The sequence below is a fragment of the Epinephelus fuscoguttatus genome, linkage group LG12, assembly GCF_011397635.1.
Source record: "Epinephelus fuscoguttatus linkage group LG12, E.fuscoguttatus.final_Chr_v1".
Classification (NCBI taxonomy): Eukaryota; Metazoa; Chordata; class Actinopteri; order Perciformes; family Serranidae; genus Epinephelus; species Epinephelus fuscoguttatus.
In genome coordinates this window covers 42,842,978-42,869,192 of record NC_064763.1, presented here as the reverse complement: position 1 = coordinate 42,869,192, position 26,215 = coordinate 42,842,978, and the positions used below count along the sequence as shown (strand labels likewise).

The 26,215-nt window shown below is 40.9% G+C and overlaps 1 protein-coding gene across 2 annotated transcripts in view; it reads right to left on the bottom strand.

Moving 5' to 3' along the window:
• Positions 1-24,716, bottom strand: part of arrb2a (arrestin, beta 2a) — a 31,490-nt gene extending 6,774 nt beyond the window's left edge. Inside the window, exons 1-15 of one of the 2 annotated variants that reach the window (XM_049592708.1) lie at positions 24,465-24,716; positions 13,312-13,342; positions 12,684-12,744; positions 11,497-11,541; positions 10,921-11,018; positions 10,468-10,566; positions 7,492-7,551; positions 6,977-7,044; positions 5,221-5,356; positions 4,974-5,058; positions 4,540-4,612; positions 3,926-4,063; positions 3,707-3,790; positions 753-829; positions 21-75 (exon numbers count right to left, since the gene is read on the bottom strand). In XM_049592708.1, the coding sequence (XP_049448665.1) occupies positions 21-75; positions 753-829; positions 3,707-3,790; positions 3,926-4,063; positions 4,540-4,612; positions 4,974-5,058; positions 5,221-5,356; positions 6,977-7,044; positions 7,492-7,551; positions 10,468-10,566; positions 10,921-11,018; positions 11,497-11,541; positions 12,684-12,744; positions 13,312-13,342; positions 24,465-24,487 (1,133 nt within the window). In that variant the 5' untranslated portion in view covers positions 24,488-24,716. The remainder of the gene's footprint in view (positions 1-20; positions 76-752; positions 830-3,706; positions 3,791-3,925; positions 4,064-4,539; positions 4,613-4,973; positions 5,059-5,220; positions 5,357-6,976; positions 7,045-7,491; positions 7,552-10,467; positions 10,567-10,920; positions 11,019-11,496; positions 11,542-12,683; positions 12,745-13,311; positions 13,343-24,464) is intronic. The other variant, XM_049592707.1, reaches the window with a different exon arrangement.
• Positions 24,717-26,215: the final 1,499 nt, after the last annotated feature.

The window sequence follows — 26,215 nt, the reverse complement described above, 5'->3', positions numbered from 1 at the left end:
GACGAAGACTTGATACTCACTTTGTGTCAAATTCTATCAAATTGGTGTCGATGGGGGGGTCCATCTCTGGCACAGCTGTAACACACACACACACACACACACACACACACACACATTATAAGCATGTCACACCACGGTTTCCATGGAAACTGTTTCTTCTTCTCCATGGAGGTTCAGCTCATGATAAAGACGGGACGAGGACGGAAAACACCAGAGAGTTACATAAAGACCGATAGTGTGTGTGTGTGTGTGTGTGTGTGTGTGGGGTACGCCCTGAGCTAACGTGACCTCTGACATTAAGAACTCCTTAAATTTCTGGGGCCGGCTGCACAGAGCGCCTCAAGTGAGGAAAATCAAACAGGACTTTCTGTCAGGACGTCGTGAGGCGTCCCAGACGTGGCGTTGGTTGTCGTCTACTATGACACACTACACGAAATAAAATGATGATTATGATTATCGCGCACCAGACTTTCATCAGGCTGATGCTGTGTAGTGTGTAACGTCTTTATTTTACTAAGAAAACCTTTTAAGAGATTCTGAGCAACAGCCTTAAGTAATTTGCTCAGCTAAGGAAAAACTAAACCTTAAGTGTCACACTTAAGGAGCAGACTTAAGGTGCTTTGTGCGGCCGGCTCCTGAGCTGGTCGTCAGATTATTGATATGACAGATGAACGTTGGTAATAAACGAACAGGTAACACTGAGTCGCTCTGATTGGTTGATGAATGCTTGTGTCAGTGTGTTGTGAGGTCACCTGACTGTGGGCGGGACAGCGGCGGCTCCACAGGTTTAGGATGCATTAAGATGAAGGGCAGCTCCACCGACACGTCTCTGAAAAACAAACAAACAAACAAACAAACAAACAGGCCGTCACTGATCCTGGACCTGTTTAAAGTGTTCATCACAACAAAAGCTAAACTAGCTTAGCATGAGGCTAACTCAGTCAGTAAAGAGAGTGATGTCATCACTCTGCTGTTTGACACTGATACTGATGTTTCACATTAAAAACCTTTAGTTTGAGTCGTCACGTGCACAGAACCTCAGAGGGACACGGTTTCATCCTCTGGGTGTGATCTGTAAATTAAACCAGTTTATTTCTGGTTTAAAGCAACTTGTCTCTTATTATAAAAGATTTAGAAACAGTTCATCATTTAAAATCAGTTAAAACCTGCTTAATACGAGTTTAAACTAGGGATGAACGATATGCATCAGCCAGTAAATTATCTGCTGATAATGGGACATTTTTATCATTATCCATTATTCTGATAATAAAAATTACAGCAGATAAACAGCGCTGATAATATGAAGCCAAACTGCTTTCATTGACTTAACAAGGGCAACAGTGGGTGGCGCTACATGTTCCTTTAAACTTGGTTTGTGAGCCGCCAATAAACACAGAGAAGAACAACAACTGCAGCAGCTGTCGGGAAGAAATAACATGTTGTGGTGTGGACGTGTTGCACAGCTCCAGAGGAAGACAACAGGACGTCACCGAGGGTCTGACCTCTGACCTCCCGACACGTTAGACACAGCCCTGAAGGACCGTCTCCAGAGTGTTAGCACAAGCTAATTAGCAGCAGCGGCTAACACACACAAATAAAACATGCTAATGTTTTTAGCACAAGCCTATGGCATTTTACATCGTATAAATTAGCCTAGCAGCTAGCAGACTTCTTCTCTACTCATATAAAACCAGGGACAACAGCAACATTAAACAAAGGTAACGTTACACAATTCAGCTCCATCACAGCTCACAAGGTTCAACTGTTTTATACTAAACACGTTTTCCAAACAAATACAACATGCTAACGTTATTAGCACAAGCCTATGGCATTTTACATTGTATAAATTAGCCTAGCAGCTAGCAGAGATTTGCCCTGCTCATATTTCAGCCAGGATAAATCACACACAGTGTGGCACGTCAGGCTAGCAGATTTTCATTGTGTTTTAAATCATGTTTTCTATGTTTCAGGATCAGACTGAGTGAACTCTGAGGCTGTCGTCACATTTACCTGTCCAACATGCCTCTCAGCAGCCTGCAGGGGGACACACAGAGGGAGGAGGAGGAGGAGGAGGAGCCAAACAAAAAGCCAGAAACACAGAGGGAGATGAAATGAAAAGCAGGAGGCGACACGTTCACAACATGTTGACAAACTAAGCGAGCACAGTGAGAAGCAACTACAGCAACAAGCAGACAGTTTCCATGGTAACTGACGACAGGAAGTTAGAGGACGAAGCAGGAAGCTGAGGCCGAGCTGCACCGACATGGACGATCAGGGTTTAGAATTTTTTTTACATTAACCACTGTGTGTATTCAGCCATCACACACGTTTGACACTTAAAATAAACTGAGGTGAAAAGTTTAATTTTGACCTTGTGAACGTCAGCTGATTAAATCACCACAAACTTTTTCTCTTCTCTTATCACAGAAGTTCATTTCTGCCAAAAAACCCCCAAAACATTCAAAATCCAGTTGAGAACAACAATTTAGCAACAAGAACAAATTCAGACGGGAAACAGAACTTTTCTCTACAGTTGACCTGCGACTCGTCTCGTATGTTCACATCAGAAAAAAAAAGAAATATTACACTGATTTTGTTTTTTAAATCCTTCAGGAAAATGTTTATATGATATGGATGCAAACTGCTGCCACTTCATTTAAACTAGAATCACCACCCTGCCATTGTATGACTCCGCCTACTATTTTGAAAGTCTGTTATGGCTGTTTGGAGAAGTTCTCATTCAGAGCTTCGAGACAGATATTCAATAAGTTTTATGAAAAAGATGAAAGTTTGGGTTAAAATGAAAAGGTGTCTCCGACAGACAGCCCTGAAGGTTAACTGATCCCAGGTGCTGTTTCCTGTGTGTTAGTGGAGTCAGTTTAAAGTCAGCTTTACTGTTATTATTCATGAGTTGTTTATGTGTTTTATGGTCCAAAGTAAAAAGTAAAGCTGCAGCAGCTTCTTCAGTAACAGACTGAGTTAAACGGACATCTAATGTCTCCTAATATCGCTCTTCGCCCCCTGAATCGTATCAAATCAAAATCGTATCGTGGCAGACTTTGTAATATCGGAAAAAAACGTGTCGTTGTCCAAAGAATCGATATAAATGGTATCGTGATGAAACTGGTGATTTACGGCCCTGATCAGGATCTGTTGTGAGCATGAAAGGTTCTTTGTTATAAAGTGAAATTATCTTGTAAAAACATAAAAAAACATCTTGTTATCACAAGAAACTTTTCACGTGTCCACCTGACACTGATATTTTTGTTCACTGGCGTGGCAGCAATATGCTTCTGTATCATATGAACATACTTCTGAAGGATTTCAAAAACAAAATCAAACTAATATTTCTGTTTTTTGTCTCTGATGTAAGCACAGGAGGTGAGCTGCAGGTCAAACTGTAGAGGAGGGATGGGAACAGAATCCCTCATCCGGATTTGTTCTTGTTTAAGTCGCTAATATGTTGATGGGATTGTGAATAAGGGATGGATTTTATATAAAAATACTTATTACAAATATACAACTGACGATAACTGAAGGATTGATGTGATTAAAACTTGATGAACGTGAGCACAGCTCGACCTCAAGGTGCTTAGAAATATTAAAACTCCACTCATGACATCAGCAGTGAGGCTGAGAGGACAGGAAGTGATGTCAGCAGCAGGAGGGGACTCTGTGTGTGTGTCTGTGTGTGTGTGTGTCGTACCCTCCACGTGAGACCACCAGCTTGACTTTGACTCTGTAGGACACCAGGATCCCCAGGACCTCCTTGTTGGTGACGTCCTTCACACTGAAACACACAGCAGAGACGTCGTGAGTCATGTGACCGTCCTGACACACCTGTACACCTGTGTGCTGTGTGTACACCTGTGTGCTGTGTGTGCACCTGTGTGCTGTGTGTTGTGTGTGCTGTGTGTGTGCTTACATGGTGGAGGAGGCCAGGTTGGTGTCTTCATGTTTGAGCTTGCCGTCCAGAGCGAGTCCTCTCTTCTCTCTGTTCTTGTCGAGCGTCGGGGTCAGAGTGTACACCTTACAGAAGGTGGAGCTGGACGACACCTGGTCGCTATGGAGACGACACACTGCTGTCAATCAAACTGTTCAAGTAAACCCGCCTACTGACCCCAGGTCAAAGGTCGTCAGTACAATCACAGTGTGACGGTGTAGTAACATCATCATGTTGTTCATCTCTGGTTCAAACCAGTAAACATGAACTTTATGCTAAACTAGTTACAGCCAGTTAAAACCAGTTTAAACTGACTTAAATCTGGTTTATTCATGGTTCAGTCCAGCTTATCTTTAGTTTAAACCAGTTTCTCAAACTCATCTTTGTAAAATATGATCAAAGGCTGGAAGCTTTTTCGAGGTTTTGTTTTATCACTTTCAATAAACGTTAATCTCTTGTTTTACAAAGTAACTCTGAAGGCCAGAAACACACGAGCTGAGTCACAGAATCAGGAGGTGTTCAGTGTCACTTCATTTCTACTTAATAACCTTTAATTATTCTTTACTGGGAACACAGCAACATTAACTGGGACTTACTCTGCCTCCAGCTGGGCCACTGGACATTTATACTGGGCAGTACTGAACAGACAGATGTCCGCATACTGACGCACTGCAGAGACACAAGGAGACGGACAGAGACACAGTAACGGTTTCACTCTCAGGACTCAGATCAGCAAACAATGGTTCAGTTTCTGTTCAGATTCAGAACAAATCTAGACCAAATATCCAAAAGTCACCAGAGTAAAAATGATCTGACTTTTCATAATCAAAGGAAAGAGGAAGTCGAGATGACAAAAGGAAAACAAAGAATGAGATGACAGAGAGGAAGGAGGAGAAAATGAAGACAATGAAGAAGAGATAACAAAAAGCAGAAGTAAATCCAGGAATAAATACAAAAGAAGAGGACGAAGAGAGAAAAGGAAAAACGACAAAGAAAGAAGACGAAGGAGAAGAAAACAACGAAGACATACCGGAGATCTTGACTCTTTTGACAGTCTTGGTGGAGTTGTTGGTGACGTGAACGTTGACGCTGATGGGCTCTCCATGGTAATACAGCTGCACACAGTGCATCATGGGAAAAGAAGACATTCATCAGTGTCTTATAAAGACAGTATCACACAGTCAGGGGTGAATCATTGACATCAGTGGTCACTGCTGGTTAACATAAGCAACAGCAAACAGGACAAAGGATGATCTGTGACGCTTAGTGCCGTGTACCTCCTTGTCCAGAGACGCCTCCAGGTGTAGAGATCTGTCAGACATCAGGAAGCTTCGGGTCGTCTCCACCATCGGCTGAGGACCAGGCTTCTCTGGAGCGTACTGAACCTTCCTGATCACCAGACGCACCGAGTTCCTGTAGTACACACCAGATACTACAATTATACACACAGTACTCCACTACTACAGGACACATATACAGGACTCCAGTACTACAGGACACATATACAGGACTCCAGCACTACAGGACACATATACAGGACTCCAGCACTACAGGACACATATATAGGACTCCAGTACTACAGGACACATATACAGGACTCCAGCACTACAGGACACATATATAGGACTCCAGTACTACAGGACACATATACAGGACTCCAGCACTACAGGACACATATACAGGACTCCAGCACTACAGGACACATATATAGGACTCCAGCACTACAGGACACATATATAGGACTCCAGCACTACAGGACACATATATAGGACTCCAGTACTACAGGACACATATACAGGACTCCAGCACTACAGGACACATATACAGGACTCCAGCACTACAGGACACATATACAGGACTCCAGCACTACAGGGCACATATACAGGACTCCAGCACTACAGGACACATATACAGGACTCCAGCACTACAGGACACATATACAGGACTCCAGCACTACAGGACACATATACAGGACTCCAGCACTACAGGACACATATACAGGACTCCAGTACTACAGGACACATATACAGGACTCCAGCACTACAGGACACATATACAGGACTCCAGCACTACAGGACACATATACAGGACTCCAGCACTACAGGACACATATACAGGACTCCAGCACTACAGGACACATATACAGGACTCCAGCACTACAGGGCACATATACAGGACTCCAGCACTACAGGACACATATACAGGACTCCAGTACTACAGGACACATATACAGGACTCCAGCACTACAGGACACATATACAGGACTCCAGCACTACAGGGCACATATACAGGACTCCAGCACTACAGGACACATATACAGGACTCCAGCACTACAGGACACATATACAGGACTCCAGTACTACAGGACACATATACAGGACTCCAGCACTACAGGACACATATACAGGACTCCAGTACTACAGGACACATATACAGGACTCCAGCACTACAGGACACATATACAGGACTCCAGCACTACAGGACACATATACAGGACTCCAGCACTACAGGACACATATACAGGACTCCAGCACTACAGGACACATATACAGGACTCCAGCACTACAGGACACATATACAGGACTCCAGTACTACAGGACACATATACAGGACTCCAGCACTACAGGGCACATATACAGGACTCCAGCACTACAGGACACATACACAGTACTACAGTACTGCAGTACACGTATACAGGTCTACAAAAAGCCCTGTCCAGAGTAGGGCTGCTCGATTATGGACAAAAAATCATAATCACGATTATTTTGGTCAAAACTGAAATCACGATTATGCGGCACACGTGATGGCTTATATTGTTTACATGACAGCATATCATTTCTGTCTCTACATGGTCGCGCGTTTACAACTCTCCTCTGCTCTCTGTATTGCGCACAGTGGAGTTCAGCCCTGACACGCATGCACAGAGCTGTTCACTGAATCAGGACTTCAATAAAATAATCTGTTGATTCTCTGTAGGACCTCTGAGTCCTCATAACCCTATAAACCAGTTATTTCCTGCAGGAGTGAACTCACCTCTTGTGAATCTTCTCTTCTATTGACTTGGCACAGAAAGCTCTGATCTCAAAGTCGACACCGCAGGCCTGCAGAGACACGAGGACAGACTGTACGTTCAGAGACTGCACACATTTAACTCTGATTATATGTAAACCTGCTGAAACACACCTGAGGACACACCTTTATATTTTATAACTGTTTTATTTATTCTGATCTGTGTCACAGATTGAACAGGTCAAATTCATCCTGTCTGTCTGTTTACACTGAACCTTTGACCCAAACTGAAGCCTCCTACAGACTGAGAGATTTTGTCTGTCTTACAGGTTTAGCTCAGGCACAAAAATGAAAATTAAAATGACAGGTGATATAAAAGCTAAAAGCTTTAAGAGGAGACTGGACAGGAAGTCAATGTGACTAAGATGAAAACTAAATACACAGGTCATGGTGTATTCAGCTCAAGGAAATACTTTATCAGTGTGTGTGTGTGTGTGTGTGTGTGTGTGTGTGTGTGTGTGTGTGTGTGTGCTCGTTACCTTCCCAGTGTCCTCTGGGCCGGGCTGTAAAGTGACTGAACATGGAAGGTTCTGAGGAATCTGAATCAGCAGAGACAAAAACACAAACAATACAATCAGTGCTTCACATCTGAATTTCTGAAATACAAACACTTCATTCATTCATTCATTCATTCATTCAAAAACCTACTGAATGTAATTTATTAAAACTCAACAGTTTAATGTTGTGATGATGCAGATTTGTCTGCAATCAGAGGTTTGAACATGCAGCTGTGAGGTCAAGCCGATGGCATCACGTTGTTAATTTTTTCAGTCAGAAGTGCGATCACGACTCTGATGAGATCATCAACATCCTAAAAGCTGCTTCAGCACACAGACAAACCACTGAGGGCTTCACACACCGAGCAGGACTTTAGTCTGTCTGCAGGAATGTGAAGCTCTGTCAGTCTCATTTACAGGATTTACTCAGAGCAACTCTGAGGAAGTGTTTTAAATAAAAGCCCCGTCACTTATCAGTTCACTGTCACATTTTTCCAGGAACTTAACTTTTAATGGGCCCTTTGTTTGTATTCAGATCCACCTGCTGCCAAAACAGGAAACAACAGCACAGAGTCGTCTGTCGGTCATAGAAACACCGAAACATTTTCCCACTGCTTCATAAACTCCTGGCAACATCTGTGTGACTGATTACACCAAACATTGTACAGGAGACGATGTTCATCGATGATGCTCAGAGTGCTTCACATTAAAAGCATTTTACTGAGCTGACTTTTACTGTGAAGAATTCACAGGAAATACAGTCAGGGTTCCCACACCTTTCATGGACAAAACTTTATCAGGACTTCAAAGGACCTATAACAAATTTAAAAAAAGTCTTGCAAACCTGCCGAATGTTTTTTTAAACATCAGATTCAAACATAATTCCAGCTTGTTGGCACACAGGAAGGGGAGAGACGGACTACGAGCAAAACATCTTAATCCATGCGTCGGAGTCCTGCAGCAGGTCAGATACCCGACAGGTAACACACAACATGCTGTGCAACGGGTAAAAATATGTATTTATACATAAATTCACAAGTAAAAATTAACTCCAGGCAGGCCGGCAGCGGGTGGGACAAAAATCTATTGGTTTATTTTTCAGAAAAAGATAATACAAAGTAAAAAGCTGTGCAGTATATGTGTAATATTCTAACATCTAAATCTCTGTTATCAAGCTGCAGTTCCTTTCATTCTGAAAGTCAGTGACACCAGTGTAACCTTTGTGGTGGCGGGTGTATGTTTTCAAAAATGGACCCGTGCCATGCTCTACTTTATAACCGCACTGGTAGCGTCAAAGCCAGTGACTAACAGCCCGATTTGGGAGTGAGTGAGTGAGTCTGTAACAGTGGGGGTGGATTTAGTGATTCTGGGCCAAAGTTTTGTTGCTTTACACTTTTTCCCTAATTGGGACACTGACGTGTGTAAAAGGAAAGAGGCCCACTCCAACTTATTTGCTGAGGTGAAACTATTAACCATTAATGTAAAACTCTTAAAACTGTGCAGTAAAAATTCTGCATTCCAATATTTACTTAAACAGAAGACTGAGAAACAAACAGCATCATCATCATCAGCCCTGTGTACTTCATTTACTGCACTTCTGTCAATGTGTAGCTTTTATATTTCATATAAAGCTGATTTTAATTGTTAGATTTTTGTTAAGGTAACTGCAGACCGACAATGTTTTTCCTCTGTGGTAGTACTACACAGTGAGTAAGTAGTGTGCCAGGGTACAACGACTCAGAACAGCAACACCATTAAATATTTTTCATCTCTAAACATCATCTTAAATCTGCAGCTGTGTGGTGAGTTGTTCAGGACACAAAGAGGCTCAGTGTCGACTGCGAGGTTGTTTAGATGAGCAGCAAAACCACAGACCGAACAATCTGTTCATTACAAACAGGCATGTTCTGAACACGACAACAAATTCCATAACTTTCCAGATTTTCCAGGACCGTGTGAACACTATGCTCTTGTGCTTCAACATGTTAAGACGGATTACAGAAGAAATCATACGACAGACGGACTGATGTGTTCATGCTGAGGAGTTTCAGACATGATGAATAAAACAGCCGTCACTTATTCATATGTCAGCGGACTGATGTGCGTCACCTTCACTGATCCTTAGACAGCCGTGGAAACACAAACAACAATGAGCTGAAGGAACCTTTTAGTTCCTGGGACTGAAAAGTTGGTGGAAACCCAAATTTAGTTCCTGTTTCCTTTGGTTGAAACGCACATTTACTTCATGTGGTGGAAACAGCCTGAATTTCTTCTTTAGTGTAACTGCATCAAATCAAAGAGGACACAAAGGTTTGTTTCTGTCTGTCTACGTCTAAGTCGAGTACAGTCAGACCTCGAGGCTGGACACAAGCTGCAGCAGCCTGAGGACGCTGTCTGACCACCCGTCCGTCCGGACCTGTAGCTGAGGGCACAGCCTGCTAAAGCTAAAGTCACAGTGACGCAGACCTCCTGTCTGTCTCTGTGAGCTGAAACCATTTCCCTCAGTGGAAACAAAGCTTTGATTTACTTTAATTTCACAGATAAGAAACAATAAATTGTGAAGACAATAAAGCCTCCACACACTGTGTGTGATTTATCCTGGCTGAAATATGAGCAGAGGAAATCTCTGCTAGCTGCTAGGCTAATGTATACAATGTAAAATGTATAACAAGTGTTTGTCTGTGAATGCTGCGAGTTATAGTGAAGCTGATTTGTGTCTGAAACTGTCTCTATTAAGCCATGTTTAATGTGTGTTTAATGTGTGGTTGAATCAACTAAACTTTACAGCACTTCACAGAAACATCCACTGCCTACTAGTGTGTTGGAGGTGTAACTGCAGAGTGACACAGACACACCACCACACAGGTATAAATGCTCCCATCAGTGTAGGCTCTGCTGCACAAGTTTTTATCTCCTTTAAACTGTAGAGAGACATGTCGAGGACAGGCAGGGACTCACAGTAAAGTAGAAGGGGTGTGCATGTTGGCCCAGTTTCTTCAGCAGCCTCTCCTGCAGCCGACTGTTGGGTTTCTTCTCCTCAGGCACCGGAGGGAACGCCTGAGGAGACAGAGGGACGGAGACACGGGGACAGAGGAGACAGTATTTAGCCTGCAGACATCTGGTTAACCTTACAGTGAAACCTGGAAACAACTACAGAGGTGTAGTCGGAGGTGTGTGAGGTGTGTGAGGTGTAGTCGGAGGTGTGTGAGGTGTGTGAAGTGTAGTCGGAGGTGTGTGAGGTGTGTGAGGTGTAGTCGGAGGTGTGTGAGGTGTGTGAGGTGTGTGAGGTGTAGTCGGAGGTGTGTGAGGTGTGTGAGGTGTAGTCGGAGGTGTGTGAGGTGTGTGAGGTGTGTGAGGTGTAGTCGGAGGTGTGTGAGGTGTGTGAGGTGTAGTCGGAGGTGGAGCTCTGACCTGAAAGGTGGAGATGTAGAGATCCTTCCTGAAGGACAGACCCAGGACGTCCAGGTCCTCACGGCCGTAACGAAACGCACAGGTGAGTGTGACGAAGACTACAGGGAGGAAGAGGAGCAGTGTTACCTGCTGCTTCATCTTTAGGAAACTCTTTATCTAATACTCTAGTGTTCTGAATAAGGTTATTGTTCTGATATTTTCTTCATCTCTGTGTCCGTCTCTGTTTCATTGTTTCCTGTTGATCTCATTAAAACACATTTATTTTATTTTTGCTTTTTAAAACCATTTGGATTCATTCAGTTTATCTGAGCAGCAGCTTTCACACACTGATTAATAAACTCTGGATGAATCCATCATTTAAAAACTGACTAGATTTATTCTTCAGAAAAACTTTTAACAACACGTCTAAAATAAACGCCACATATGATAAAATAAATCCTTCATTGAGTTTTGAAACATATTTAACAGGAGACGTAATAAATCTATGATGAGATGTGAACACACTTTAACTGAGGTAAGAGTTCAGACTGCTGCAGCTGTGACTGCAGGCTCCTTCCTAACAGGAAGTTGTCGTACCTTTCCTGTCCTTCAGGTACTCGGGGTCGACGAGGATCACTCCATCTGTCAGCAGGAAGAACACAGACGGACACACACACACACAGACAGATCATCACAAACCTGCCTCCAACAAACTTCACCTGACAGTTTCTGCTGCGACAGATTCATAAACACAAACTCTGCTCAGGTGACTTTCATATAGAGCTGCCACGATTAGTCGATTAATCGATGACTAATCGACTATTAAAATAATCGGTGACTATTTTAGTAGTCGACTAATCAGTTTGAGTCATTTTTCATAGAAAGTACTATGAAAGTACCCAAAATACTCTTACTGCAGCCTCTTACGTTCAGATATTGGCAGCTTTACACACTCTCCCGTGACAGTGAACTAAAACCCTTTGGCGTGAGTACGAAACAAGACATTAGATGACGTAATGTTGGGGTTTGGGAGAGACAGACCGACATTTTTCAACATTTTTCGATGAAATGATTAGTCGACTAATCGAAGAAATAATCGACAGATTAGTCGACAATGAAAATAATCGTTAGTTGCAGCCCTACTTTCATCATCAACTGTTATTAGTATTTATCATTAACGACATCGTCATCAGGTTTATTTGGAATAAACAGACCAATTACTGTCGAGAAATTAGTCAAAAAATCATCATAACAAAGAAAACAAATAATAAATGAAATAAAATAAATAATTGTGATTTCATAATAAACGATTAATTACTCAGATAATAAAAATGAATGAAAACAAAACAAACAAATAGCAAATTAAATAAAATAAGGTATTATTAAGAAATTAAATAATAATAACAATTACCATGATTATCATTTTACTATTATTGTCATTCTTAAAAAAATAAACAATAATAGCAACAAACAAACAAACAAACAAACAAACACCAAATGAAATAAAATAGGGGGAAAAAAAAAAATAATAATAAAAAAACAAATGAAACAGTAACGGGAAAATAAATGAAGTAAACATAAAAATAACAATAACAACAACACGGATACCTCGTTCATTAAAATAAGGGAAAAGAAATAATAATAAAAATGTATTTTAAAAAAATAAAACAAATACCAAAGACAAACACGTCACCTGAACAAACATGACGACATCTGCAACTTTTGACTTCACAAATGTTAAAGAACATTTGAATGTGAACGTAGAAAGAGAGGAGGCGACTCACCCACTGGGTCCACGTGGTCCAGGTGATCCACAAAGTCTCTCTTTCCCAGGTAAACTGTCACCTGCACACATCAGAATTATTATTACTGTCTCTATACATCTGCTGTGATCACAATAATGCATACTTATAAAGATGTCACATCATCGGCGCTGTTTATATATTGTACATCCCTACTTGTAGCCGTGAGTGTTGTTGCTATGGGTAACAGTATGACGTCAACAAGTCGAGTTTAATGACATGAATCTTTTAATATGATATTAAAAATCATGCTGGTATTATTATGATGGAGATGATGGGACGCAGTCAAGTCTACGCAGTCGTTCTTTTATCCTGCTGCAGCTCATTTTATGTTTTAATGTGTTTATGTTTCTATTTTAATTCATTGTGTGAAGTTATTTTTGGTCAGAAACAGTTGGTATTAATCAATATAATCAATAAGTATTGTCGATGACATCACGAGGAAAACAAAACTGCAGATTTTCATTTTGGAGCTGAAAACTATTAAAATAAATCCACAGATCCAGTTTGAGCCGGAGCATCACTGCTGCTGCCGCTCGGTCTGAACCCTTCTGCCTCGGCTGGTCTCTGTATCTGTATCTGTCACGTCACCTCAGCAGAGACGACTCACCTTACAGTTGGGGCTCGACTTCTTGAAAACTCTGAGAAGGTTGGAAAGAGGAAGCAGAGAGGGAGGAAGAAGAAGAAGACTCATGTTAGTTTTTACATTTGTCTCAAATCAAACTGACACGTTTCAAACATTTGGTCAAATAATCAGAGGAAATGTCGTCAAACGAGGACGCAGTTTGTTTCAACACAGGCAGGAAGCCCAGGAGGAAGTGGTTTCAGAGAAAGACTGGTCTGTATGATCTGGGTTATTATGGGCTGTCACCACAGAGCTTTAATGGGGGCAGGTGGAGAGCTGCAGTCCATCCTGTACCCAGAACCCGCCCGACACCCACCCACTGTTCAGGCTGCGTTATGTAGTTGGAAACATGTCGGAGGTTCATCAGAGAAAGAGACGATTTAAGAAGGGGAGTGTCAAGAAATGTGTCGTCATTTTGATTCTTCCTGTTTGGTGACACCAAAACTTTTAATACCTCACTGTTAATAATAAATAAATAAATAAATAAATAAATAAATGAATGTTCCACTGTGAGTAAAGGAAAGAAATGTTTGACTGTGTCAGTCGAGATGCTGTTTCCTTACTTATTAAACCTCAGGATTTAATGTCCGCAGTTACTCTTCTAAATATTTATCTTATGTATTTATTTGAAATGTGCCACAGCTGCACTGCTGATACATCAACGTCCAGAGGTCAGGGGTCAACATGCTTCAGTGAGTCCTGTATCGTCAGTATCTATGATCAGGATCATCACTTCAACCATGACTTCGCCACTTCATCACAGAGAAACGAAGAAACAGGAAACTCCACCACTGAGTTTCGCAGCACAGGTGTGAAATGGTCACGTCCTTCAACACAACACAGGAAGTAACAAACACAGTTCATTTCTCCTCTGTGCGTCTCCAGCTCGACGCCAAAGCAGTTAAAACAAAAAGGAGGTGTGACGTTGGGGAGAGTCTGGAAACGCAGTCATCTGAAATGTTTTAACAGCCAGTAAACTGTTTACAACAGAGCGGCGGCTTCAGCTGATGGCTGCTTCCTGTCACAGAGCCTTTCCACACCGCCGCCACCAGCAGTATATTTAGATCACTTCAAAGTCCAAATGAAAACTCATTTACAGGTTTGTGTGGCTCCAGTTTTAAGTCCTGTTTATTACTGAGCTGCTGAAACACTGATGAGCTGCAGCTCTGAGAGCACCATACAGAAACATATCATCTCCATACAGACGATATAATAACTTCATAGGTTGGAGAGAATATCCGGTGGGTAGGGGACAATATAGGTATGAAATAATATCTTGTATAAAGTAGATAATATCCCATGAGCAGGGGATAATTTACTGTACATAGGACATAATAACCTGTGGATAGAAAATATCCCATAGGTAGGAGTTAATATATGGCACTTAGGAGATAGTATTTCATAAGTAGGAGATGATGTCTCAAAGATAGGACATAATATCTTGTTGGAAGGGGACTATATTTATTTATTTATTTTTATTTCATTCATTGAAAAAAAGAAAAAAAAACAATACAATATAAACACAACATTCCCAAATCTGAATGAAAGGGAGCAGAAACAAGAATAATCTTATTTAATCTGCCACTTTATCCCAAAAAATCAATTTACAAAGCACATAAATTAAAACAACAACAACAAAATAAACAAAAATAAAATAAAATAGCTGCCAGCCACAACATAAACAGTCACATTCTTTTTGGTTTCCGAGTTACAATTCAATTGATACCATTCAAACATTTATTTTTTATTTTTATTTATTTATTTTAAATTTATATACTATACCTTTCATGACAATGGGTATGACAATCAAACATAACTAACATATTTCAATATATTTCCGTAACATACTGGCTTTAATTGTTCTTTCAAATGTAATGTTTGACTTGGTTTCTTTGTTCAGATTGTTCCATAAACTGATTCCTTTCACAGAAATGCAACGTTCCATCAGTTTATTCTGAATCTTGTTTTTTTAAAGATCTCTGTTCCTTTGAAATTATACTTGCTTTCTCTTTTTTCAAATATTTTCTGAATATTGATTGGTAAAGTTTTTTTATGGGCTTTAAACATAATTTGCAGAATACTGTAATCTACTAATTCATGAAATTTCAACAATTTTAACTGAAGGAATAATTTACTTGTTGGATCTCTATCGTTTTCTACTGATTATTCTTATAGCTCTTTTTTGTAAAATGAAAATTGACTGAGTATATGTTTTAAAAGCATTTCCCCAAACTTCAACACAGTAGGTCAGATACGGAACAATCATGGTGTTGTATAAAATGTACAATGCTTTATTATCTAATGAATCCTTTACTTTGTATAACAGAGCAATTGTTTTTGATATTTTTACCTTTGTATAATTTATATGTGATTTCCAAGTCAAATTCCTGTATATCTATATATATATGTTAAGGCGATATCCGTGGGTAGGAGGCGACATCCGTGGGTAGAGGCGACATCCCGTGGGTAGGCGACATACATCCGTAGGTAGGAGGCGACATCTCGTAGGTAGGAGCGATATCCATAGGTAAAGGCGATATCCGTAGGAGGCGACATCCCGTAGGTAGGAGACGACATCTCGTAGGTAGGAGGCGACATCTCGTAGGTAGGAGACGACATCTCGTAGGTAGGAGACGATATCCCGTAGGTAGGAGACGATATCCCGTAGGTAGGAGACGATATCCCGTAGGTAGGAGACGATATCCCGTAGGTAGGAGACGATATCCCGTAGGTAGGAGACGACATCCCGTAGGTAGGAGACGACATCTCGTAGGTAGGAGGCGACATCTCGTAGGTAGGAGACGACATCTCGTAGGTAGGAGGCGACATCTCGTAGGTAGGAGACGATACTTCGTAGGTAGGAGACAATATCTTGTAGGCAGGAGACGATATCCCGTAGGTAGGAGACAGGATCTTGTAGGTAGGCAGGAGACAATATCTCGTAGACAGGAGACAATATTCCGCAGGTATGAGACAATATCTCGTATATAGAAGACAGTATCTTCTAGGCAGGAGACAATATCTCGTAGGTAGGAGGTAGTACTCCATAAGTAAAGAGATAATTCCCTCTTGCTAGTGATATTCTGTTTGTAGGATTTATCACGTACATAGGAGGTAAAACCCTGCACGTAGGATAGAATATCTCGCAGGAAGTAAACTTCAGTTTCTACCAAAATAACGTTCAAACATTTTGTTTCGTTTGAGTACAAACGGTTCAACAGTCCAGTATTTCTCAGCTGAACTCTTCCGTACAAAAACAGAAAGATTTTTATTCCATTTTATTTTCAGTGTGAAACAGGAAATGACAAATGGATTAAAAAGAAAGTTTAAGTGTTGCTGGGATCCAGTGGGACGTGAAGGTGGTCGGAGGTGACCTGAGATGATTCAGGATCTGAAATGTGACGCGGTGTTTTTAAACTCTTGTCGTGAGCGTCACATGTTTATCTCTGAGCCTCCTTTGGATCCACTCCCCCCGCCGTCAGTGTGACGGGAGGTTGGACCGGCTCCCGAGGGAACAGAGCTCTTCCAAAAAACAGCCTGCTGCATGTAAACACACTTTAACGCTCGCCTGGCTGCGTCCAAAACTTTCCAGCCGGATAAACGTGTGAAGGAGCAGCAGCTGATCGACCTGCAGCGGGAGAGCGGCGGTCTGCAGGGACAGACGGGCTGAGGACGCCGCCGTCCCCCCGTGACCTGAGGTGATGCAGTCGCTTCATGTCTGGACAAGAACCGACTGTTTGTGTCTAAATTTAACTGCTTCATATCCAGCTGTGAGTTCAGTCTTGACTTCAGATGAATGCTTTATTCATTCATTCATTTAACCTTCAGCATTTAAACAGTTCATCATCAACCACTGTTTTTAATTATTATATAATACAGCATTAAAATCTTTGACAGCAAGGAAACAAAGGTTTGATTTATTCCAGGACTTTATTCTATAATTCCACATTTATATATTATTGACTTATTAATTAATTCTACAGTAATTATTTTTTATGTCATGAGCATATTTATTTCATAGGCACTTTTACTTATTTTTTAGGCATGTATTCATTTTTAAAGGGATTTTTATAGGCATTTTTTAAATCTATTTTAAAGGATGTTTTACACAGACATTGTTATTTATTTCACTGCCATATTTATTTATTTCAAAGGTATTTTTATTAAATAACTATTTATTAATTTCACTGGCATACTTATTACATAAGAATACGTATTTCCTGGCCATACTTGAGTATTTTATAGGCATATTTATGTATCCAATATTGAGTTAAATAGCATTTCATAGATTTTGTATTATTGATGATGATGTATTATTACAAAAGTCATGTTCCAGCTTGTCTTTATTCCTCTTTATTATAAAAACCTGAAGTCAAACGCAGCTTTGACGTACAAATGAATGTTTGTAGGAGATGAAGGTCATCAGAGGAACTTGATATCGTCTGTCCTCAGACACAAACTTTATTCTAAACATCAGAATATGGATTTTATATGAACATCTTTACTCTGGTTCAGAGTTCAGACAGTTTGATGCAGATTCAGACGTCTGTGCGCCGACCTGAACAAACCAGAACACCAATATTTATCAGCCAAACACTGTGACACTGTCACGCCCTGACGCTCGCTGGATTTCATTCAGTCCACAGAACTTCCTCCTGTTCACCACTGTGGTTCAACTTCCTCTGCTGCTGTCGCCCCACACACACACACACACACACACACACACACACCCCTCATCTTTACAGGCCTCTAAATGTCATCATCATCATCATCATTATAACACTAACACTTCGACACATCTTTCACAGTTTAGTGGAACAAAACTTGTCATGTAACAAAAACACAACGCCACAGGTCTGTTCGTGCTCAGGAGGAAAATTCCACTTCCTCATAATGACCTGGGTTTTATTTTGGTAGCCCCGCCCCTCCTTCCTGTCCGTCCTGGTGACAGGCATGTCACCGGCTTGCGTTTAATGTCACACACATGTAATGATCCAGCACCTGCAGACAGGTTATAATCATGGGACATTAGAAACCTGACGAACCGGTAACTGTTGACACCGTGTGATGCTACAGACACACAACTCAGCTGATCGTTATCAACACAGCTGATCATTAACACAGCTGATGGTATAAACACAGCTGATCATTAACACAGCTGATGGTATAAACACAGCTGATCATTATCAACACAGCTGATCGTTATCTTAATTCTTTAGTCTGTAACATTTAATTCATTTAGAACAGAAAATATCTGCATGGTGTTTATTTTTTTCTCCTCCTCTCTGTTTATCATTATTTCCTCTGTTATTATCACCACACACACATTCCTCTGAACTTTGCTCCCTCAGAGCGGTGGCAGTAACGTCGCCTCTAATCTCACTGGCTGCAGGTGGAAATGTTTCTAGAGTTTAAAGTTCAGTACAGTTTTTGTGGACTTAGACAAGATCATTAATCAATCGACACAAAGCTGCAACTTTATTTAATGATTCATTGTTTCGGGAATTTATCATAATTAAGTAATTTAATTTTTACAAACAAAGATGTGGAGCCAGGTTTCTGTCAGGGAGCAGACACTTTGGGCTTTTTAAGATAATTTGTGACCAAATTTAATACTTAAGATTTTTAGATGAAGCGTCTTTTTCTTATCGAAGTGTTGCAACTGAGTATAAAGGTCAGTGTGTGTGTGTGTGTGTGTGTGTGTGTGTGGTCCAGTGCCGACAGAGGTTTAATGCAACAACCACAGTGAGTTGGGTTCATTGTGTCCCGACAGGTTAGAGCAGTGTATGAAGTAAAAATAGAGAATCAAGTCCCACAGTAGTTTAACCTTTAAACTCTGCTATAGAAACGGTCAGCCAGCGCCTACTGTACTATCTGTGCTCACTGTGATGTCATTTCCTGGAGTATCTTCAAATTAGGGCTGGGCGATAAAACGATCTCGAAACAGGATCGCAATAAAATGTATGTTGACGATAAACTAGTCATTTTGTCAGGATATAGACAGATCCAGATCCAAACAGCAGAAGATAACAGAGAGCTGTCAGTCAGTCTGCAGTGTTGGCCATGTGTGTCATTAGCTCCAAGTTTGTACCAAGGTGAGGAGGAAGTGAAAGCAGCGTGGACATAACGAAGGGAGGGGAAAATGAGGAGCAAAGCGGTGGTGAAGCTGAAGAAGAGCTTCAACCAAACCGTGGATTAACAAAAGGTCACACAGTGTCAATAATCTGGACGTGGTTTGGCTACTTAAAAGGTGACGACACAAAGACGGTCTGTAAAGTATGGCTGGTGCCAACCAGGACAGGAAGCACCACACATCTTCTCCATCACCTGAGAAGGTGGCGTCCCAGTGACGACACTGAGAGCAAATACAGGAAATATTTCTCTCAAACTGCTCTGCCGCAGCTTTACGATGAGTGCCGCAGGAAGCTGGACATCATTTGGTTTCTTCAGGTGTCAGACGTCATCAGGACACGTTTGCACGCGATTAAACGTCTCAACGATTAATCGTCCGCCCCCTCAGTAGTCTGCACCAGAATTATCAGTCGGTTAAACCAGTTAGTGTTTTGTTCATGTACAGTTGTGACTCTGCATCATGACAGGTGACTGACAGGTGACTGACGGGTGACTGACGGGTGACTGACAGGTGACTGACGGGTGACTGACGGGTGACTGACAGGTGACTGACAGGTGACTGACAGGTGACCTGGACTCCTCCTCTCTGTTCACTATCATCATCTCTTTTATTCCAGTTTATTCTCTGGAGTTTTATCAGCAGGATTTTATTTAACAGTGATAATGTGTTTAAATTTTTTATTTTTGGAACAAGTTGCTCTTTATCTAATCATTATCATCATCATCATCATCATCATCATCAACAGCACCTTCAGCCTCAGTGAAAGTTAAATGTGACGTCTCTGTCTGTGTCTTCACTCTCGTCTCTGCGGCAGAGCTTACAGATGAACTTTATGTGGAAACACTTCCGTTGAGAAATAAACGACTTCATCATGTGAAATAATAACCGACCAATCAGGGCTGAGAGTGGATATTATGGGATGTTAAGAGACTGAGTCTGGTTGACTTATCCATACAACATCATCACGATCATGACGAGCACAGCTGACCTCATCCTTCCTGTTTTTATTAACAAGTATAAAATGATTCAGAAGTTCTTCAAACATTTTTCTGTTTTAGTTTAAAGTTTTTTAAACGTCTTTATCTACAGTCGGGTCGTTAATCTGAACATTTCTGAAGATCATCGTGTGTTCAGTAAATAAAATCGTTCTCCATGTTTCAGATATTAAAAACACGACGTTGTTAACGCAGAGCAGCGAGACGGAGCGTGACGACAGCTCAGAGCTGATACTGATGATTCTCTGTTACGTTTACTGTGTGTGAAACACACATGACGATGTGGTGACACTCAGTCCGCCGCTCAAACAGGTGACATCACAGAAACACGTGTGAACACAGTCAGAGAGTAAAATACTGCTTGTCAAAGTTTCACCCGTCACAGTGAACTGAGCTTCATCATATTTACGTTAAATACACACAGTTTAAAAAAGGACAGAGCTGTGAGTCTCTGATGTCATAAACACAGCGTCCACCATCTGAAATCACACAGGAAATATCTAACGACAGAAAAACAGCTGCGACCTGATAACGAAGCAACGAGTCAGACGCTCTGAGGAGTCGACTGATTATTATCATTATTATTATCATCTGCATCACAACCAGCAACAACTTTAAATTAACATTAATATTCATTGCTGCAGCTTTAAGTGCAGAGGATGAAAAATGAGTCAAGTACGAATAAACAAATAAATGTAGACATCTGAAAATAAATAAATAAATCTGATGATAAATAACTGAATATTTGTATCAATGTGTGTTAAAATGAAGATAAATGTGTATAGAAATATGGAAATAAATGACTGAATCTGAAAATAAATTAATTAATAAATGTATAAATAAACACAAATAAACGTAACATATAAATAAATAAATATATGCTCTGAAAAAAATTATTAAAATAAATTTATAAATAAAACTTTACTAAACAGGACTTAATTTTTTTGCTACATTTTGTAGAACTTGATTATTTTCCGTGTCGTGTATTTATTAATTTATTTATCTATTTATCTATGTAGTTATTCATTTATTCCTGTATTTATTGACACATTTATTTTAGTGTCGTCACAAATATAGATTTACTGATACGTAATGATTCTGAATGTTTGGATGCAGCGTCAGCAGCTGTTCATGTTTCCTGCAGTCGTTCTGCTGCCAGCCAAGAAAAAATAAAGTTGTTGTTGCTTTGGAATATTTATCTTTTAATTAAAAATTAATATTTAAAGCTCTCAGTGTTTAATTTTCCCCGTGGTTTTAAAAAATAATGTCAAATATCAGTATTTTTAGGGACTTGTATTAAAGTTAGTAACTCCACTATCATGACAACACTATTTATTTATTTATTGATACGTTTGTCATTTTCCGTCCTCCATACTTGGGCTCCTGCAGTGTGACAGGCGTCAGATAAATGTACAACGTTCCCTCGGACTGTTGTCATGTCAACACTGAGCGATCGCAGCAGCTCCACATGCTGATGGTGGGTTTTTTTTTTTAAAAATTATCTCCAGCTGATCGCTCACACACTTCCTGGCCGATAACAACATCTATACATGCAGCGAGGTTTCTTCAACAGCCTCACTGTTTGTCTTTCCTCCTGCTCGTTTCCTCTTCTCCATGTTTCTCACCTGTTTCCTAACAGGAAGTGAAGTGTGCGGGAACGCAGAGAGGCAGGAAAGTTTGTTTTGAATCACAGTAAATACACGGCACCGACCGCAGAGTTCAGTCCGACAGTCGACCACTGCCTCCCTCATATCTCTGATAAAAGCAGCAAACAAAGAGGCGTTTGTCCCCACTGTAACACGTCCGTATGACAAACACGCAGCATGTAAACAGCCTCCGATTAAAGCTGACAGTCAGCACTTTAACCTCACTGTCACTGTTTCATTAAAGCAGCCAATCAAGCGGAGAGCAGAGTGGAAACACTCAGCTGTCTGAGAGTCACACTCTGCTCAAACACCCAGACGACATTCAAAAACCTAGTTCAGAGCTGAAAACATCTGAAACAGGATCTGTGACTCTGAGCAGGAACAACAAACACACAAACACCACAGCTGATTAACGGAGGGTGAAGGAAAAAAGGAGGCAACTGAAGCTCAAAGACACCTGAACATGTTCAACAAATCATCGCCATCAGTTGAAAACAAACCCAGTCAGAGGAGTTTCCTGCGTCTAAAACAAACTGCATTCACTGGAGCCCCAAAACTCGTCACACCTACAGCTGATCAGCAGCTGTGGTACCAGTTTACCTGGAGTCAGCAGCAGCTTATTACGGCTCCTCAGTGAGCGCAGCTGCACCAAACTCCATTAGAAAATATTCAGATTTAAATGTTTCATGTGTTGTCAGCGAGTCCAAACACATCTCTACATGTAGTGATTAGTTAAAACCGGCACTGACGACCTGCATCAAGCAGCATTTTGATCCAATTTTAATCCAATAAAATCACAATCGCACCAAAGCCCATCTGAAATATTCACATTTTAAACATTCGGCGTGTAGTCGATAAGTTAAAACTCAACTCTACATGTTTTATGACACATTCAAGTGTTTAGTTGAAACTAACTTTGATGGAGCAGCTTTTGGATCCAATAAAATCACAATCGCACCAAACTCCAATCCAGAATATTAATATTTTAATAACGCTTGGTGTGTAGTTGACAAGATGAGCAAAACACTACCTGTGCTCTGGAACATTTGAGTGTTTAAGTGTTTTAAAATCAGCGTTGACAACATGCACCAAGCAGCACATTGATCCACAATCCAAATCACACCAAACTCAGTTCAACAATATTTCAGCTTTAAATGTTCTGTGTGTAGTCGACACAACAAACACAACTCTACATGTTTTATGAAACATTAAAGAGTTTAGTTGACATCAGCGTTGATAACATTCAGTAATCTAAATGTTAAACTGTCTTGGTGTTATCTGTGTGATAAAACACATCTCCACGAGTTTTATAAAACGTTCAAGTGTTAAGATAAAAACCAACATCTTGATCCGATAACATCACGATCGCACCAAACGCCATTCGACAATATCTAAATTTCAAAGACTCGGTGTGTAGTCTGTAAAATAAAACACATCTCTACATGTTTTATGTCACGTATTAGTGTTAAGTGAAATTCGGCGGTGACAATATGCACCAAGCAGCAATTTAATCCAATTTTAATCAAATGAAATCAAGATTGCACCAAACGCCGTGAAATGATATTTACATTTTAAATGTTGTGTGTGTAATAAGTGAGATAAAACACAGCTGCACGTTTGTTAAACAGTTAAGAGTTTAGTTGAAATCAGCGTTGACACCATCCATAAAGCGGCATTTAATCCATAAGGATCACGAACGAACCAAAGTCCATAACAAAATATTTACATTTTAAATGTTCGGCGTGTGATCGACAAGTTAAAACACAACTCTACATGTTTATGAACATTTAAGTGTTAGGTTAAATTCGGCGTTGCCAACATCCACCAGGCAGCATTGTAATGCAATAAAAACCCAACTTTAACTGCAGGTTTCCATCAGAGGATTCCGCCCACCGCGGCCGTATTTTGTTGGAAAAGCACCGTGGGAATTCCTGCCTACGACACTGCTTCATATTAAAACACGAGCGGCTGCATATGTAACTTGTGTGTTGGATTAAAACGGCAGCCTTAATGATTTGTTAACTATTTATCTTTTCATAAACACAGTCACATTAAGCAGATATGTTCATCTGACAGATATGTGAGCGGAGGCTGGAGCACCGTCCTGTCCGCTGGAGACGGTTAGCTAACCCCACCCTGCTGAGCTAACTTCGCCTCCTCCGAGCGAGGTCATCGCATTACAGGCTCCAACATGCCCCGGGGAGCCGCCCGGTGCTCTCCGTGTCCGGGTTTGTCGTGTTTAACTCGGGTAAATCTGCGCTGCGGAGAAAAGCTCCCCCCGCCCGGGCCAGCAGCAGCTCGGCTAACGTTAGCAAAGTGCGTGATGCTAACTAGCTGTTAGCCGCTGTAGCTTAGCCATCCTACCTGGTGCCCGCCTTGTCCCCCATCTCCTCGGCAGGCGGACGGCACGATGATCCCGACTAAATGAGCCCGGTCCCGGTGATGTGTCGACTGTAGAGACGGTGTGTTTGTTCAGGCGGCTCGGTTCATCCGTCCATCCACATCGGCGCACTGCTAACTAGTTAGTATGCTAATTTAATTTAGCGCCGCCTCGGCTCCTCTGGCTTCCGCAAAGGCAGGATCTGTGTGTGTATGTGTGTGTGTCTGTGTGTGTGTGTGTGTGTGTGTGTGTGTTGCAGATCACACGTTGCGCAACGCAGAGTCTCTCCAGCAAACATGACAACATGAAGCTGCAACATCAGTCAACTAATCGATTACTCTGTCGACAGAATATTAATCAGCAACTCTTTTGATTATAAATTAATCTTTTAAATCTTTTCTTTGTCACCAACATGTTAGGATGATGACTTTCATTATTCATATTATGGATTAGGGGAGACTGGGGTTGGTTGGCACACAGCTGTGTTCTGGAGGGGCCTCAGTCAGACCGAATCTAATGGCCCCTGACTGACAGGGCCGCTGACTGAGGAATATTAGAACATTAAGATTTTTTAATGCAACAGAAAATTATTTGCCTGCCATAATTAATAGAAGAATTTATTTACAATGTGTCAGATCAAATTTATTTATGAGGCACATTTAAAGACAACCACTCGACCAAAGTGCTGTGCAATAAAATAAATAATAAAGACGAAGCAAAACGTGTGAGAAATAACATCAAATGCCAAAACATGCACAAATAAACAAGTGAAAAAGAAAACAGAGCACAGAATAGTGAGATCTGATAATAAAATATGAGGATTAAACACAAACCTGAGGGACGATCAAAGACTTGAGAAAACGTGTCTTCAGCTTAGATTTAAACGTGTCTACAGATGAATGCTTCACTGAAAAGAGTAACGTTAAACAAAGCTCTGAGGCGGTTACTGTGAGATAAGTATAGCATAGCTTAGCAACAGCTAGCTGGCTACTTTAGCTAGCTTTCTTGTGAACATTATTGCTATCTGAGTGTCATTTGCTGGCGTGCCGTTTGTAGATGAGCTTATCATCTGGCATTACAAAGCAACCAACATCAGATGCACAATGCAGTGTAGCTTAGTTACAGCTAGCTGGCTAACCCTTAGCTGGCTGCTTGCTAATGTTATTGCAAGCAAAATACTATCTAAGTGTTAATGTCCGTTAGCTAGCTCGCTGTTTGCTAATCATTTAATCATCTAATGCTACGGAGCAACCAACATCAGATCAACACAGTGTAGCCCAGTATCAGCTATTTGGCTACCTTAGCTTGCTTTCTCGACAACATTATTGCCCGCAAAATACTATCAATGTAGTTAGTTAGCTTTCCGTTTGTGAATTATTATTATCTGCTAACATTACGCAGCAACCAGTTCAATACAACGCAGCTCTGCTACAGCTAAAAGGCTAACCTTAGCATGCTGCTTGTTAACATTATCGTTAGCAAAATACTATCTAAGTGGATTGTCAGTTGGCAAGTTTGCTAAATTACTTTATCAGCTAACTTTACGAAGTAACCAACATTAGGTCAATACAGTGTAGCTTAGTTACAGCTAGCTGTCTCACCTTAGCTTGCTTTCTCGCTAACGTCACTGCTAGCAAAATACTATCTGAGTGTATTGTTAGACAGCTGTTTGCTAATTATTTTATCAGCTAATGCTATAAGCAACCAGTCTCAGATCAATATAGTGTAGCTTAGC